Here is a 16007-nt window from a genome sequence, read left to right as displayed (position 1 = left end):
TGTATTGAATAAGTACGTTTCATTTCCTGGAATAAAAACAGGAAATGCTGCATGTACTCTGCAGGCCAGGCAACATTAGTGGACAGGCAAACAGTTAATGTTTTGTCAATGAGGTCCGGATGAAATGTTAACTCTCCTTCTCTCATCATTGATGCTGCCTCACCTGCTGAGTATTTCCAGCATTTTCTATCCTTATTCAAGTTCTCCAGCATTTCGAGCATCTTTTGTTCTCAACCAGTTTCCTGCACCATTGTAACGACTTCCTGAGGCCGACTGAGTACCATGGCTTAACTCAGTCAGCGGTTTCTATTTTCATTTCTCTGGGGAAGATCTTTCTTTCCCTCCCAAGTACTCGGCTGAGATGGAGAGACAAGAAGGGAATTCAAGCCCTGATCTCATTTCCTATCTGTCTATCCCATAAGTTGAGCTAACACCCTTAACTAACACTTAGAAATTCCTTCTGTCACCACTTATTATTGACAACCAAAACAGAACAGAAAGATTTACAAAGAACTTTAACACAGAGCTTCAGAAGAACTTGAAAAACAGTTTGAAAGGAATTTACAGAAAATTAGTATTTTGGTGATCATGTTGACTGATCACCCCACAAGTTACGCATCTCATTCATCATTCCTTTCATGGACCTGAGTTTTTTTTCTAATTTACACAATGTGGGTGACATCAGTGAGGCCAGCATTTATTGTCCATCCCTATCTGCATTCGAGAGGAAGGTGTTAAGTAACGGCATTACACTGCCACAGCCTACATGGTGAAGGTACTCCTGCAACACTAGTGAAGGAATTCCAACATTCAGATCCAGTGATATATTTCACAGTCAAGATGATATGCATCTTGGTGGAGAACCTGCAGAGAGATATTTCCATGCGTCTGCTCCTGGGTGGTAGAGGTCATGTCTTCAGCAGGTGCTTTTGGAGTAACAAGGTGAGCAACCACAGTTGATAGCACACACTGTGGCCACAGTGGTATAGAGAGCATGAAGGGTGCTCTGGGATGGTTGATAGCAGGCCAGACACACAAGCTGCTTTTTCCTGCATGGTGTGATTAATCACAAAAGGCACAAAATGGCCATTCAATATGTGTGGCCATTCTATATCAATGGCAAAATGTAAAATGGATATAATTAGGTTAGAAACTTAATGTTCTCCAACTGCTCCATCAGCCTCCACCTGAGGAATATCGAATAACCTTCTAGCGAAAGACGACCTAAGTATGGACTTTTAACAGCAGTTTTTAACCTGCCCCTTTACATGGATTTTGGTGTTTCCAACTCACACACTCTGATTGTGCCTGTATTGCCAATATTCCTATGTTATTTGGAATCAATCAAATTGGAAAGAAAGGACTGGAGACTTTGTAAAGGATACACAAGAAATGAAATGCAAAGTTCGGATTGGATCATGTCAGAATTATTGTTAGTGTTGTGTGCCAGGCAGGTGAGGAGATGGACACCAGTCGTATCAATTGATGTTTGGACAGAAGTTGAAGGGGTGGCTCTGGATCACCATGCCAATGGCATATGTTCTGGGGCAGAAAATAGCCCCATACACAAGATGAGTCATCTAAAGTAAACCACCAAAACTATTATAAGAACAATCTTTAATTAAATGGAGATTAAATAGAGTTTTGGAAAAAAAGTGGAAGCTTTAATGAATACCGAGATATACAATGGAAAATATAGGAGAGCGTTTAAGGAGAAAAAGTGAAGGAAAATGTAAATAGAAGAGACAAAGCCAGCGTCTTGTGTAGGTGTATGTGTAGAAACCAGGTGTATGTGTAGAAACCAGGTGTATGTGTAGAAACTTGGGTTCTGGAGCTCAGGGTGTGCTGCAGATATGGACAATGGCTCGGGTGCCATTATGTCAATTGACTCAATGGACCAAGTGACTTCCTTCTGCTCTATAACATTTCTATGATTCCAATTCTAGGTCCTGATTCCAATTCCAGGTCCAATTCCAGTTCCTGCTTGAATGGAGTTTGTACGCTCTCCCCGTGACCCCTTGGGTTTCCCCCAGGTGCTGAAGGGCCTGTTTCTGCGCTGCACCTCTAAACTAAACTAAGAACGATAGCACCAATAATCCTCCAAATTGGTGGGGGGGGGGGGAAGAGATTTTCTCTGCAAAAAACATGGGACAAATTGCCGCATTGTTTATCAGCAGTTGCCAAAAAAAAAAAAAAAAGATTAAAACAAAACATGCTGGAAGTACTCAGCAAGGCAGGCAGCGTCTGCAGAGACAGAATTGCTAGAAATACTCAGCTCGAGGCCTTATCAGGCAGTAGAGATGCAGACTGACCTGCTGAGTGTTTCCAGCATTCTCTCTTTCTATTTTAGATTTCCAGCATCTGCAATGTTTTGCTTTTCAATGCAAACACCAATATCTACCTACCTTTAGGTAGCTTGCTTCAACAGCTTACACCCCAGCATCCCAGAAGCACCCATCTCAACTGGGCAAGTAACACGCTGTGGACAGTCCCTCACCACCAGTTCAAAGTTCGGGCGAGGGGCCTAATGTAAATAAATATACAATTAAAGTGGGGGAGGCGCATGCTGGAAGAGTGGCCTATGTTTTAGCCGTGAAATTGTCCATGAATAAATCAGGTGCACTGCAATGAGTGACCAGGGAGCTACGCTCACACCTCACATTACCTCAACTACATTTGCCCACAAGGATCCCCATGGCAAATTGAATTTGGGATGTCTTACAACCTGCCTATTGATACGAAAGCTTCATTTGAAAAGATAGCAGAATATCATTTGAAAATCAAGGATATAAAAGGACAGAAAGGTGAAGGAGACGTGAAGAGAGTGGGTAATCGCAGGAGGAAAGCTGGCACAAACCTGATGGGACTGTAAATACCTCGTTCTAAGCTTCCCCCCAGTCTAGTTTCCGTCAATAAGATACTGAATCAAGCACTTGTGCATCTAAACATTATTTTGGAAAAACACAAAAACAGTTCCCCACTACTAAACCTAACCACCATGGGTTCGATCTTTGTATCTGCTTGTCCAAGCCCTCCTAGCCTCGTGCAAGCAGAGACCCTCCAAAAGGTCACGCAGTCCCAAGCGTTCTCCCAGAAGATCGACACAGGACCTCGCGGGAGCCACCTTTTATAGGACCCCGAACCTTGAGGGGCCGAACCATATGGGGGTGGTCTCTTTACAGTCCAATAACAGAAATCGATTCACACAGTACATGATAGACATTTCCCTAACCCAACAATACAGTATCCAATACAATCTATTCAAACGGAGCTTCTGGGAGGAAGCAAACATAGCAACATTTGCCCAGATATCCAAGAAACGCAGGCAAGGCTCAACACTTAATCCAATCAACATCTAGCAAAGTAAAGCGTTGCAACAATATTTACAATGTGTATGTCTGGTTTGCATTTACCCAATCCGTTTCATGCAATTTATACCCAATTGTAAACATCTGCAGCTGTCCCATTCTTCTCCTGCAACTTTTATCTAGGCTTGTCCAATTTCTGCATGGCACATTTAAATTAACCAAATGGCCTAGCAGCCCAGAAGCCTTTACTCAATTTTCGTGTCCTGGCATCTGCAATTTGGCCAGAATCAACGTTCCTTCCTTTTATCAAATATGATAAACCATCACTTCAGATAACAAAATAATCAGATAATCAGATAACCAGATATACATATGTGTGACTATTTCATTCTCCATCTATTTACAACAACAAGACGATGATGTTTCTTCCCAGAATCTTATCAAGATTCCCGAGTTTTCATGGGTGTAGCTTCACAATTTCTGTCTGATGAGTCTACACATCCCGAGTTTTTGTGTTGCCCATTCTTCCATCCCTTTCCATAGTCAAACCTATCTCCTGAAAAACTTTGGACAAAGCAAGTTTGTACTAATGCTCTCCCATACATTCCTCTGTAACTCTGTTCTGTCTATCTACTATACTCTGCTCTATCACTGTATTCCTATTACTATTCTGTTCTATAATAAACTCTTTACTATCCTAGGATCAACACTAATCAGCCCTCTCCGTATTCACACAATGTTATTTAATGTATATCTGATGATGGTTTCTCATATAAATTTCTGCTGGGTTCAGTCCAGATTTCCCTACAGGCATGACTCTTAGTTAAAGCAAACCATAAAGAATGTTTCAATTCAACCAAATTCAGTCTCAGCCTTCAATTTAATATTTTAAGTTTAAGGGTCCCTCTCACCCTTCTCATTCCACGGCTGTGTGGTCGATAACACGATTCCATTCCAATTCCTGTGGAATTCCCAGCTGTTCAAATTTAATCAGTCAAGTTTCATATGTTGTCAATTTTATCATAAAGCCAATTAAGAATGCCGAATCTAGGGAGAATTTCTTTCCACCTTAATAATAGAAGCCGCTTTACTATCAAAGGTCAAACAATTTAGATCCACCAGTCAAATACATCGACTCTGATATCTCAACACCCATTTCTTTATTCCTCCTTCTAATTCAATAGACTTCTCCTCCAGTACTTCTTCCTTAGTATGTTGGCTCAGCTCTCAGTCCATAGGGGTTCTTTCTCATAACTAATTTCCTTTTACCACTGAGTAACGTTTTAGTATGCTAACTTTGGTCTCTTAAAGGGAAGTCTTGCTGTTCACAGTTCCTTTTTTTTTACTAGTTCCAATTCCAACTCTCATGTTCCCTGAATAATTCTTCCATGTTACCAGATCTTCCCAAGTGCCATCCTTTCCTGATGTTCTCTGAATAATCCTTCCCATCTTAGGCTGCCTGTCTGGGGATGAGACAATAACAATACCCAATTAACAATCAAACCTCTACTCCTAAGCCAAATCTCACAAGTCAGTTCCAAATCTCAAACTTTAAAGTCCCCCCAATTCATCACCATACAATTTAGAGACCGAATTCAAAATGTTATCAATTTATTTCTAATAACTATAACTTAAGCGCAAAGTAGATGTTCTGCCCCAAACCACAGAGGAGTGTCTATTTTCAAATTCAAATTCAATTTTTCAAATTAGAACTTGCCCCAATAGTTGTCATAAATTATCTGTATCTTTTAGAAACGGTTGGATGGTGTTATTTTCCTTTTCCTTCACTGGTGTCAAAAGCTAGATGATGTTAAAGTTAATGTTAGTTTCAAAGTAGTAGGGATACTGAGGAGCGGCCTTCTCTATCTGTTGGCCTTCCCAGATGTGTCTTAAAGGGGCAGGACAGTATCATTTCCTCCTTGTTGTTGGTCTCTGTTTCTGGGGAGCTACCTTACCCGAGCTGTGTCTTCCGCCCGTTCTCAAGGGTCCACATACTCTTTACCTCACTCCCCACATGGAAGCATGTTGTCGATTATACTGTCCTGGAGGCATAAACTTAATAACAAGTTATTGATCATATTCACAGTGGTTTAACAACTCCTATCCCTACTCCTGCACAATAAGTTCATTTCTTCTCTCCCTAGTGCCAGTTCAGTTCTCTTTAGTTCTTATTCTCGTTGCTACCAGTTACTAAGTTTCCCTTTTCGTAATCCTTGCTTTTAGTGAGGTTTCTCGATCCCAATTAGGTTCTTTGTGACTCTCTTCCTGGGATTCGGAAGGGGCGATGTTCTTTCTTGTTCGTATAATTTATTATTATTTTGGGGCCATGTGAGGATGTCCTCAGATTTCATACTTTGTATTGGCTGGCAGATCAGGGCTACCGGAATGGATTTGTCTGCCAGAATGTCCCTGCCCCCTGATCTTCTGGCCAGTGTCCTCTTCCTCTACCTTTGAGGTCCCATGTGTCCCTGTACCCTCTAGGGATCCACTGACTTCTTAAACCCATAGCCCTCTTCTTTGCCCCCTTCCTTCTCAGTATTCCCTCACAGGGCAAGATCAGCTCCAATGTCTTGATTCCCCACAGTTGTAACATTGATCAAGTCTAACAGCTCTATACCCTCTCCAATCAAACCGAGGGAAAGCCAGCTCTTGGAATGGCATGCCTATCCACTCTTTAAGTTCCTCCTCCTCTTCCTTATCGTCCTTCAAAGTTACTTCCCGTTTCTGGATTCTTAGTACGGGTCTCTGGAAGGATTTATTTGCCATTGAACCAGGTTGCATTGAAATGTGGACGTCTGTGGCCCGGGGATCATTTACACCTACTGCGGGATCTAATTCTAAAGGCAGAGTAGGCATCTTCCTACTAGGGAATTGCCTACGGGGAATACGCTCTATTCCCATATCGTCGGGAATTTGCTCTGATCTTATAATGTTATCGATGTCAGGATCAGCCACTTCATATCCTCCTGCTGTCTCACCCTCAGAAAAGCTGCCCGTTCTGCTACCGGAATCTCTGTACTTTAAGAAGGATGCTATCACTTTCCCACTTGATTTCCCAATTAATTTTGACACCCACCTGCAGAACCTTCTTTCTAATTCCTTGATCCCCCACACTATCCTCTGCTGGTGAACCAATCATCGGAGCTAGAGAGCCCTTTGCCGATTTTCTAACTTTGGATTTGAATTTAGTGGGTGGAGACGAAGATACCGCTGACTCCTCCTGACGCCCTGTTCACAAGCTGCGCATGGCGTCTCTGAACTAAGAACACGAGAGTGCTGAGAAGAATGCTGTGACTGTTCCGAAAAAGTCTGCCCACCCTTGTATACATTGGGCTTCTCTCCCTTCGAGATCCACGCTAACCGCGGCACTCTGACTAAATTTAATGTTTGATTTTAGTCGGCACCTCCCCTTTAAGAGCCATCTCAGTCATTTCTCTTTTAAAAGCTGATGTTCTCTCCTGCTGCCTTCCACTATCTTCTTTTCCCCTTTCCGGAATGTCTAGAGAAGGACAAGTTCTTTCTTTCTCCATTCTAATCCCTAACCTGAACGCTGCCATTCTTAAATTAGAAAGCATAACGACTTCTTTATTTCCTTTCCTTTCAGTGAAGAACATTCTCCATATTTCAATAAGCCCGTTCTCTTCTTCACTGTTTCCATATCGTCTAACAATTGTCTCTATGTAGGTTCTTCCTACTATAGATTTTAGCCCACCTATCGGCCAAAGTTCGTTCCTCAAAACTCTATTTAATTTTCCCGATAATTTTCTTAATCTCTCTGCTTCATGCGGAATTGTTTCACAAAATATTCTTATCGGACTTTCAGGAATATTTGTTAGGCCCTTCTCCGCTACATTCCCCATCCTCCTGTACAATAGACACAATTCAGATAAGATTCAAAGCACTCACACCTATTCAACACTTGCTCCTTCCTTTCAGACTCCAATGCCACTAAAATCGCTCCCACGCAATGACTAACGTCTGGCAGATTCATACCTCTCACACAATTGTTCCTTCAATCTTTCCCAACCGTTATTCAATCACCCACTCAATCGCTCCTATTAAATCATTCGACTCAATCGCTCTTATTCAATCGCTCTCAACTTTCTTATCAGCTAGATCACAATCACTTCATTCAACTCTCAGCCTTCCAACAAAGAATCTCCGGTTTCCCAAACTAAGGCTAATTTTTAGTAGCAATCTCTCCCAAGCAGCAATCTCTCCCACTCAAAACACTTTAAGTTCACACAAACAAACAAACCCAAACCATGCAAGTAAAACTATAATCAAACAAGAAATTATTCCCCCCGATTAAAAGTAAACCAAGACACACCCAATATAAACTACAAGCATCCACTTATTATGACAACAAATCACGCTCTAATAATTCCTCCTCATGGCATATTCGATCAACGGAACGACTCCTCCCCCGACACAGTGATCGAAAGAATATGAACCCTGATCAAACCACCACAAATCAGATTCTAACAATACTACAATCCCCATTTAAACAAATACAAATATTCAATTCAAATGCACTTTTACTTCAATTATCCTTAAGCACACACACACACACACACAATACAAGTAGCGGTCCGCAATCTTAACACACTTTAAATCTGAACACACTCTAAATATTTTTACATACACAAAATATTGATACAATTCAGATCCGATAAAGATGCTAAAAAAGGCGATGCTGGATTTTTACAATTTACAATAATAATTTAACACGTAACGCACAGTTTACAATCACTCGATCTCAATGCCACGTCGCACTGTTATCAATCAGTGAACCTCTCCCTCTGATACTGAAGCTTTTCCCCTTCCTAGGGTACTCTTTGCTGAGGGGTACTACTTCTTAAATGGACTACTTTTCCTCCTAAATGTTACTTTGTTACCCTGCTAAGACTGAACTTCTGCAGGGGGACCTCTATCCCTCCTCTCTAAGTTCTACAGAATTAGGGGTACCTCACATCGGGGTACTTTTCACCAAGTAAACCAGGTTCCCGTCTCTCGGTTACTCTTCGCTATCAGGTACTAATCAACAATCGATCAGAGGGTTACTATTCACTGTTGATCAGCCGCTATTCGAAATCGATCTCAAACATGCACAAAGTTCTATTTACACAGAATTTGAATTCTACCGTACGGGCAGAACTTCAATGTGAAATTCTGTATTTGGAAATGTGATTCTGCAAATCTAGACTCTTTCTCGGACCAACTAGTTTTGGTGCGTATCCCTCCACATACGCGGGCTCTCGAATTCCAATTAAATTGCGCAATGAAATCTCGAATGGACTAGAGTATTCCCAGCCAATCTATACTCTAGCCACCGAGCCCAGTGCCTTTACGAGATTCCTCATCCGTCACTTCAGGGAGGGATTCAGATAATAATAATAATAACTTTATTTGTTAAGCACTTTAAAAAACAACCAAAGCCGACCAAAGTGCTGTACAGAAAAATAAATAAGCAAGACATCTTCGCACAGGCGTGGCCTCTAACCAATCTTGGTTTTACCTATTCAAAAGGACTTCCTTTACACATGCTTGGCTCCGGGTGTCAGCGCCTAGCCTCTGCACGCTGGCAGTCGATGCCGATTTTCGGAACGCACCTTTCCAATCAGCGCTCACAGCAACGACATGTCAAATGCTTTACTGCTTAGCACGTGAACCAGACTTGTTTGCAATAACCGACCAATTGGATACAAAATCTGGGACAGGTTGCGTGTTTGGCTCTCGTTAAGCAGCTGCAGTCTGCAAACTACGACCAAGTTTTTGAGCCATTCCTCGCCCGTATTTTATGGGCCCCAAACCCAAAGGAGTGCAAGCCCTCCAAGCCTCGTGCAAGCAGAGACACTCCAAAAGGTCACGCAGTCCCAAGCGTTCATCCAGAAGATCGACACAGGACCTCGTGGGAACTATTTTTTATAGATCCCCGAACCTTGAGGGCCCGAACCATATGGTGGTGGTCTCTTTACAGTCCAATAACAGATACCGATTAACACAGTACATGATTGACAGTCCCCTAACCCAATAATACTGTAACCAATACAATGTATTCAAACGGAGCTTCTGGAAGGAAGCAAACAGAGCAACATTTCTCCAGATATTCAATAAATCCAGACAAGGCTCAACACTTAATCCAATCAACATCTAACAAAATAAAGCTTTGCAACAATATTTACATTGTGTAATTGTTTGCCTTCACCCAATCCATTTCATGCAATTTACACCTAGTTGTAAGAATCTGCAGCAATCCCATTCTTTCCCTGCAACTCTTATCTAGGCTCTAGACAAGCTGGCACCATTCTGCAGCTTGTCCCATTTCTGCAGAAGGCACATTGACAAAATTGCCCAGCAACCCAGAAGCCTTTATTCAATTTTCGTGTCCTGGCGCCTCCAATTTGGCCAGAATCACCAGGTCTAGTGGTCTCCTTCAGTCCTGTGTATTGTGTGATTCTACAATGTTTTTGGAAATAAAAATGCTGATAATTTCAAGCAGCCATTCTTTGGCCTTTATTTAGCTACAACTGATCATTCATGAAATAAAAACTTTGCCCAGCAGCAAAAGTGGTGTTGTCTTATACAGCACCTCACCCACCAATAAAAGGCAACACAGGACGGACATTAACTTCCTTAAGAATAGAATAGAATAGAATAGTTTCTTTATTGTCATTGTAACATGGGCCATGTACAACGAAATTTAAAATGTCAGCCAGTCAGTGCAGCATTCAAACATTTCTAAAGCTAACGAAACATCCACGGTAAAATAATAAAGTGCCCACACCAGACAAAGCACGTACCACAGCTCCACCTTCTGTCGATTTCACCGTTACCACACTGTATCGCCCCTACGTTCCTTGGCGGGCCCATATCTTCCATGCTAAATCTATAGAAATAGGCCCCATCAGCCCAACGTGTACCCAATTCCCAAACTGTTTCTTAGCCTACTTTGTGATTCCCTCTAAATCTATCCTATGTACCTGATTAAATGTTTCTTAAACTTTGCGATAGTCCCTGCCTCAACCACCGCCTCCAGCAGCTCACTCCATACACCCACCACCTTTTGTGTAAAAAGGTTACCCTTCAGGTTCCTATTACATTTTTCTGCCCTCACCACAAACCTATGTCCTCTGGTCTGAAGAAGGGTTTTGGCTCGAAACGTTGCCTATTTCCTTTGCTCCATAGATGCAGCTGCACCCGCTGAGTTTCTCCAGCATTTCTGTCTACCTTCCTCTGGTATATTATTCCCCTACTCTGGGCAAGAGTACTCTACTATGATTCCCCTACTCTGCTGCGTTTACCTGATCTATCCCCCTCACGGTGTTGTACATTTCTATAGGATCAGCCCACAGCCTCCTGCACTCCCAGGAATAGTCTTAGCTTGCTAAACCACTCCCTCCAGCTCAAGCCCTTGAGTCCTGGCAACATCCTCGTAAAGAATTGTAACGCCTCACAACATTGTTCCAAACCCATTTACAATACTCCAAGCCCCAACAAATATGAAACATTACACTTACTTTTGTCAGCATAATACCCTGAGGTTATCATTTAGCAACATTAATGCTATTTCGTTCAAGGCATTTTAAAATGTTGTTTAGACATTTGTTCCATTCTAAATCATCAAATATTACAATTTGAAAGACACAAAGGCAGGTGAATAATATGCAGTTCATAAGCTGTGCATCTCTTTGGATTCGACACAACTTGAAATACTTACAACAAGAGTTAGGTTACAGTGCCTTGCACAGCCAGAGCTGCTGCTAAAGGTAATCTCTCCTATTGAAGTGTGATAAAAACAATCTTCGTGCGATTCCTGTAGATACAGAATGTTTACCGTGAATAAAATATGAGCTCCCACAATGACACACAAATATTGCAGACACAGAAATGGCGTAATATTTAAATCTGAGAGAAGAAATTCAATCCCCATGTAAGGTCACAAAGTCCCAGTATATCAAGATTCAAGATTCAAGATTCAATTTAATTGTCATTTGGACCCCTTGAGGTCCAAACGAAATGCCGTTTCTGCAGCCATACATTACAAACAAATAGACCCAAGACACAACATAATTTACATAAACATCCATCACATCGCTGTGATGGAAGGCCAAACAAACTTATCTCTCCACTGCACTCTTCCCCCCCCGATGTCAGAGTCAAAGTCAAAGCCCTCGGCTGGCGATGGCGATTGTCCCGCGGCCATTAAAGCCACGCCAGGTGGTGCGAGGTCGCACACCGGGTCTTGATGTTAGAGCCCCCGGCGTGCGCTCGCAGAGTCCCGCGGCCATTCCAAGCCGCGCGGGGCGGTGCTGTAAGGCCCCGCTCCACGGGCCTCACAGCACCAAGCATCAAGTTCTGCAGCTGTTGTCCCCTCGCCTGTGTTCACCTATTACCTGCCACACTTCGTACTGCCTCCCCTCTAGGTTTCTTCACCCACCCCTCTACAACCAGTCTGAAGAAGGATCCCAACCCATGTTCTTTGGGATGCTGCCTGCAGAGTTAGTCCAGTACTTTGAGCCTTTTAGTTTTGAATTCCATTTGTGGGATTTATGAGTGCGTTTTTGCATTTCTTCATTTCCCTCCGCATCTATATGGCTTGAAACAATGATGTGCATTGTAAGTACATTCATATCAAATTCTTCCCTTGGCTATTGATTGTTAAAATGGCCAAAGGAATTTCACATTACTGGGAGAGAAACTTACCTTTGGTCAATAACTTAAAAAATGTGCACGGGTTATCAGATGCTGATTTACATTTACCATCAGTGCCTTCATGAGAACGATGCACTGGACAATGAGCACAATTTGCAGCCAATATTCCCAAAATATCTTTATTTAGATTAGTTATTCCCATTATTCCCCTTTATCATGTACTGTATGTGTACGCTGAGGATGACTCAATGATAATCATGTATTGTCTTTCCACTGACTGGTTAGCACACAACAAAAACTTTTCACTGCACCTCGGTGTACCTGACAATAAACTAAACTAGATTAATTTACTTCTCTAACCTTCATATCATGCAGTAACATCAGACAATTTAATAAAGGTGACAATAATAAACCATGATAAGAACAATACCACTCCCCCCTCTCCTCACATTGATTCTTCCCCCTTATTCCATTACCCCCTCCATGATGAGACGTTCTGTGTCCCAACATGGCCACCCCTTGCACTGTAGGCCCCTCTCGGTCATGACTGACCATGGGTGATGCATCCTGGTCGGATGCAAGCCTGGGCGATCAATGTCATATGGAGGACAGGCTGTTGCCCATGCAGCACGTCCCCCCTCTCCACGTCGCTGATCGATCCAAAGGAACAGCAGGGTCGTTACAGTTTGGCACCAGCGCCGTTGCAGGAGCTGCCAGAGCGAGGTTGTAGACAACGATGAGGTTGTGACCTTAGGGGCCCTGACTCCGGATTTACTTGAGGTTCACTCCTGGAGCCTTTTCCATGACTGGTTATGGCCACAAGGCAGTGGAGGTTTTAAATCAGAGTTTTCCCTCTCCTAGATGGGACCGCCTTCCCAGGCTGACGAGCCCCATCTGCCCGAAACTAGTGGGGGCGGGAGCGTCTACCTTCCCGTGCAGGTCTATAGCACCTGCCCACTGCGCTCCCACAATTACTGATTGTACCCCCAGCTCAAGCTCCCCAACCCCAACCATGGTATTTTGGCTTCTCGATGAGACTCAGATGGTATAACTGCTGCTGTTTATAAAGACACGGGAAGCCAACACGCAGTCGGTTAGGTTTGACTCCAAATGTCAACGCATATGATGCAACAACATGTATAAAAACAGTGCTCATGAGGATTTGCCCATTTGACATTAAAAACATGAGCATGAATTCTATTCCTGACCTGGAATGTTTTGAACTGACCTCCTGCCAGAGCAGTGGTGAAGATGCCAGAACTGGTCCCCCAGATGGGGAGGGGAATGATTGCATAGTCCTGATCACTACTGAGTCAATCGACATGTCCTAGAACTAAGATAAGTGGAAAACTGGCCAAATAAAATCTGGCTCAGAATTATCAGAGCATTTTAAAAAGCACACATATTCATATCTCTCTAACGGGAAAAGTTTGCAAAGAACAAACTGGACTTTCCCCTCAAGTATTCACCAAGCGGCCAAATGACCTCCTCCCGCTGCTATGTGATTCCATGACCCACACATCTAAACAGCGGCTAACAATGCAGTCAATAACGTGTGCCGACAAAAGTCTTACAACAAATTGTTAACTAAGGCAATCAAGTCATCAATTTAGTCTGTTTTTTTAAGGAAAAGGCATCAGGGAGCTTAAGGATAAAACTTGACGTCAAGGCTCAAAGTACTTGAGTTTCACTTGTGGTTTATGATTTACTCCGAGGGATGACTCAATTAAAGTACAGTTGTAACTCATCTGCTGCTGTTATTCCAGACGGGTTCGGATGCCAGAGAAATCAAAATGTTCACATTTACCATTGGTGTGCTTCCACCCGGGCAGCGACCATTCTGCACCAAAGAGCAATGTCCACAGGGGGCCTGAGGAACAGACAAGATACAAAGCAATCACATTACCTGGTGACCATGGTTAAAATGCAGATCTTGTACTGAAGCAGAAACTCTAGGAAACAACATGGCATTTGCAGCCTCTGAACCAACTGTGCCCGGCTGGTGGAACCTTCTGGAACTAACGCTTGTTGTGGCCAGTCTTTGCAATGCTTCTAGCCTCTGTCATGAGCCAATGGGCCAACAGCTGCCAGATGGCAACCGCAGCATTCAGGCCTTGAGAATGATAGTTTGGTTCAAAGTTGCAGATTTAAGTTTTCTTAAAATGAAGATTATTATAATTTGATTCTCTTATTCAGCATCCTATCCAAAATGGAGACCCAAAATCAATCCCATGGGTCACATACTCCGTGCTTTTCTGAAAACTATTGGACATCACACCGAGAAAATAATTCCCCCCCCCCCCTACAGAAATGTTATTTAATCATTAATTTATAGAAAAAGAAACATAGAAAATAGGTGCAGGAGTAGGCCATTTGGCCCTTCGTGCCTGCACCGCCATTCAATATGATCATGGCTGATCATCCAACTCAGTATCCTGTACCTGCCTTCTCTCCATACCCCCTGATCCCTTTAGCCACAAGGGCCCCATCTAACTCCCTCTTAAATATAGCCAATGAACTGGCCTCAACTACCATATCTGTGGGATATGGTTATTACTAGCAAGCCTAGCAACATTCATCAGAAATAAATTCTCCTTAACTTGAAAGTACTCAAATGTAAAAATTGAGACAATACAGTATAAAATGGTCTAGTTAACATTGCCGTTATAATGCTAAATATCTTCACCGTTATGATACGATGCTGGATTTCATCACATCTTTTCGGCAAGATGGGGATTATTGACGAAGGAATAAGGATGCCATCCAAGGTGTGAATGATGCCATTGGAAGCAACAATATCCCTTTTATGTACAGGGACCCCTGTATCCCCCAACAAAATCCGACCCTGTGAAAAGAGAAACTCATTCAATCAATTCCATCTAGATCTAGCATGGCTTTACACAACAATGATTTAGGGTTCTGCTCAAAGAATAGTGTTACAACAAATGATTGGCTGTAATTTTACAAGAATTTTATTAAGCAAAGGTCGTTTCACATTCATATGCTTTTAATTTCAAAAAGTTTCCCAATAGGTGCTTAGTTCCAGAAATAATATTTGACATGGCTCTTGGGATATAGAATAATAACTTGAAATCTCTTTTATTTGGATATTGAAGGAACCTGTCTGGTGGGGAATGGATTCACTGACTGTCTGTGATAGGAATGGATTCACAGATTCAGTGTTGTGAGTAGATTCACTAACCCAGTCTGTGTTGTGAGTGGATTCAATATTAATGTTGTTGATACATCATAATAGTCAGGTCAAATTTTCAATTCTTGCATTACATTGTTTGAAATGCATGTATCTCTCAGCTTGAGTCTTTCCTTTTAATCTCTATCTGTGGGTACATCTCTGCCCATATGTTGTACTTACATTGGCTGTGACATTAATGGATATTATCTGGTTGGCTTTTGTCATAATTCGAGACATGGTTGACAACCTATCAACTGGCAGCTGGAAATTAAAAATGACAAGTTATGGAAAGTCCTTTTGAAATCACCACATCTCATGATAACAAAGCTGAGAGTCCGAGCCCAGTTATTTACAATAATATCTGTATCATCTGAGTTTATTTGTTAACTTTCCCCTTTTTTGCATCACACTGCACATGTCCTGACAGTTGTTAGTGCCCCTTATCTAATGTAACTTGCAGATCAGCAGCAGTTGAGCCTACAAGCATTAAACCCAGCCCCATTTTGTGTCTATCTTCAGTGTTAACCAGCATCTGCTGTTCCTACACCCACCAACTCCTTAGTTCCAGCAGTGTTCAGTTTCAGTCAGCCAGAGGTAACAGAATTTCTCCACGGGAGAGAACAATTCAAAGGTTATAGTAGACTCCCATTTTAACACATACCCCACCAACCTCAAACTCAATTATCCATTACTTGACCTTCTCTTTTAATACCTCCATCTAAATATTACAGAAGAATGTCACTTACATTGCCTGATGAAAAGATATGATGTTTCACTAGCTCTTGAAGTTTTGGCCGGCCCTTATTATAAGAAAACAAAAATATACAGTTTACAGGGAAGAGCTGATGAGA

General features: G+C 42.3%; 1 protein-coding gene across 1 annotated transcript in view; it reads right to left on the bottom strand.

Moving 5' to 3' along the window:
- Positions 1–16007, bottom strand: part of stab1 (stabilin 1) — a 259880-nt gene that overhangs the window by 159461 nt on the left and 84412 nt on the right. Inside the window, exons 16-20 of the mRNA XM_055647479.1 lie at positions 15903–15956; positions 15337–15417; positions 14650–14808; positions 13771–13833; positions 11029–11124 (exon numbers count right to left, since the gene is read on the bottom strand). Coding sequence (XP_055503454.1) covers positions 11029–11124; positions 13771–13833; positions 14650–14808; positions 15337–15417; positions 15903–15956 — 453 coding nt within the window. The remainder of the gene's footprint in view (positions 1–11028; positions 11125–13770; positions 13834–14649; positions 14809–15336; positions 15418–15902; positions 15957–16007) is intronic.

The sequence above is a fragment of the Leucoraja erinacea genome, chromosome 16 (assembly GCF_028641065.1).
Source record: "Leucoraja erinacea ecotype New England chromosome 16, Leri_hhj_1, whole genome shotgun sequence".
NCBI classification, from domain to species: domain Eukaryota; kingdom Metazoa; phylum Chordata; class Chondrichthyes; order Rajiformes; family Rajidae; genus Leucoraja; species Leucoraja erinaceus.
The sequence above is the reverse complement of the archived record's forward strand: the minus strand, read 5'-3'. Positions and strand labels throughout refer to the sequence as shown.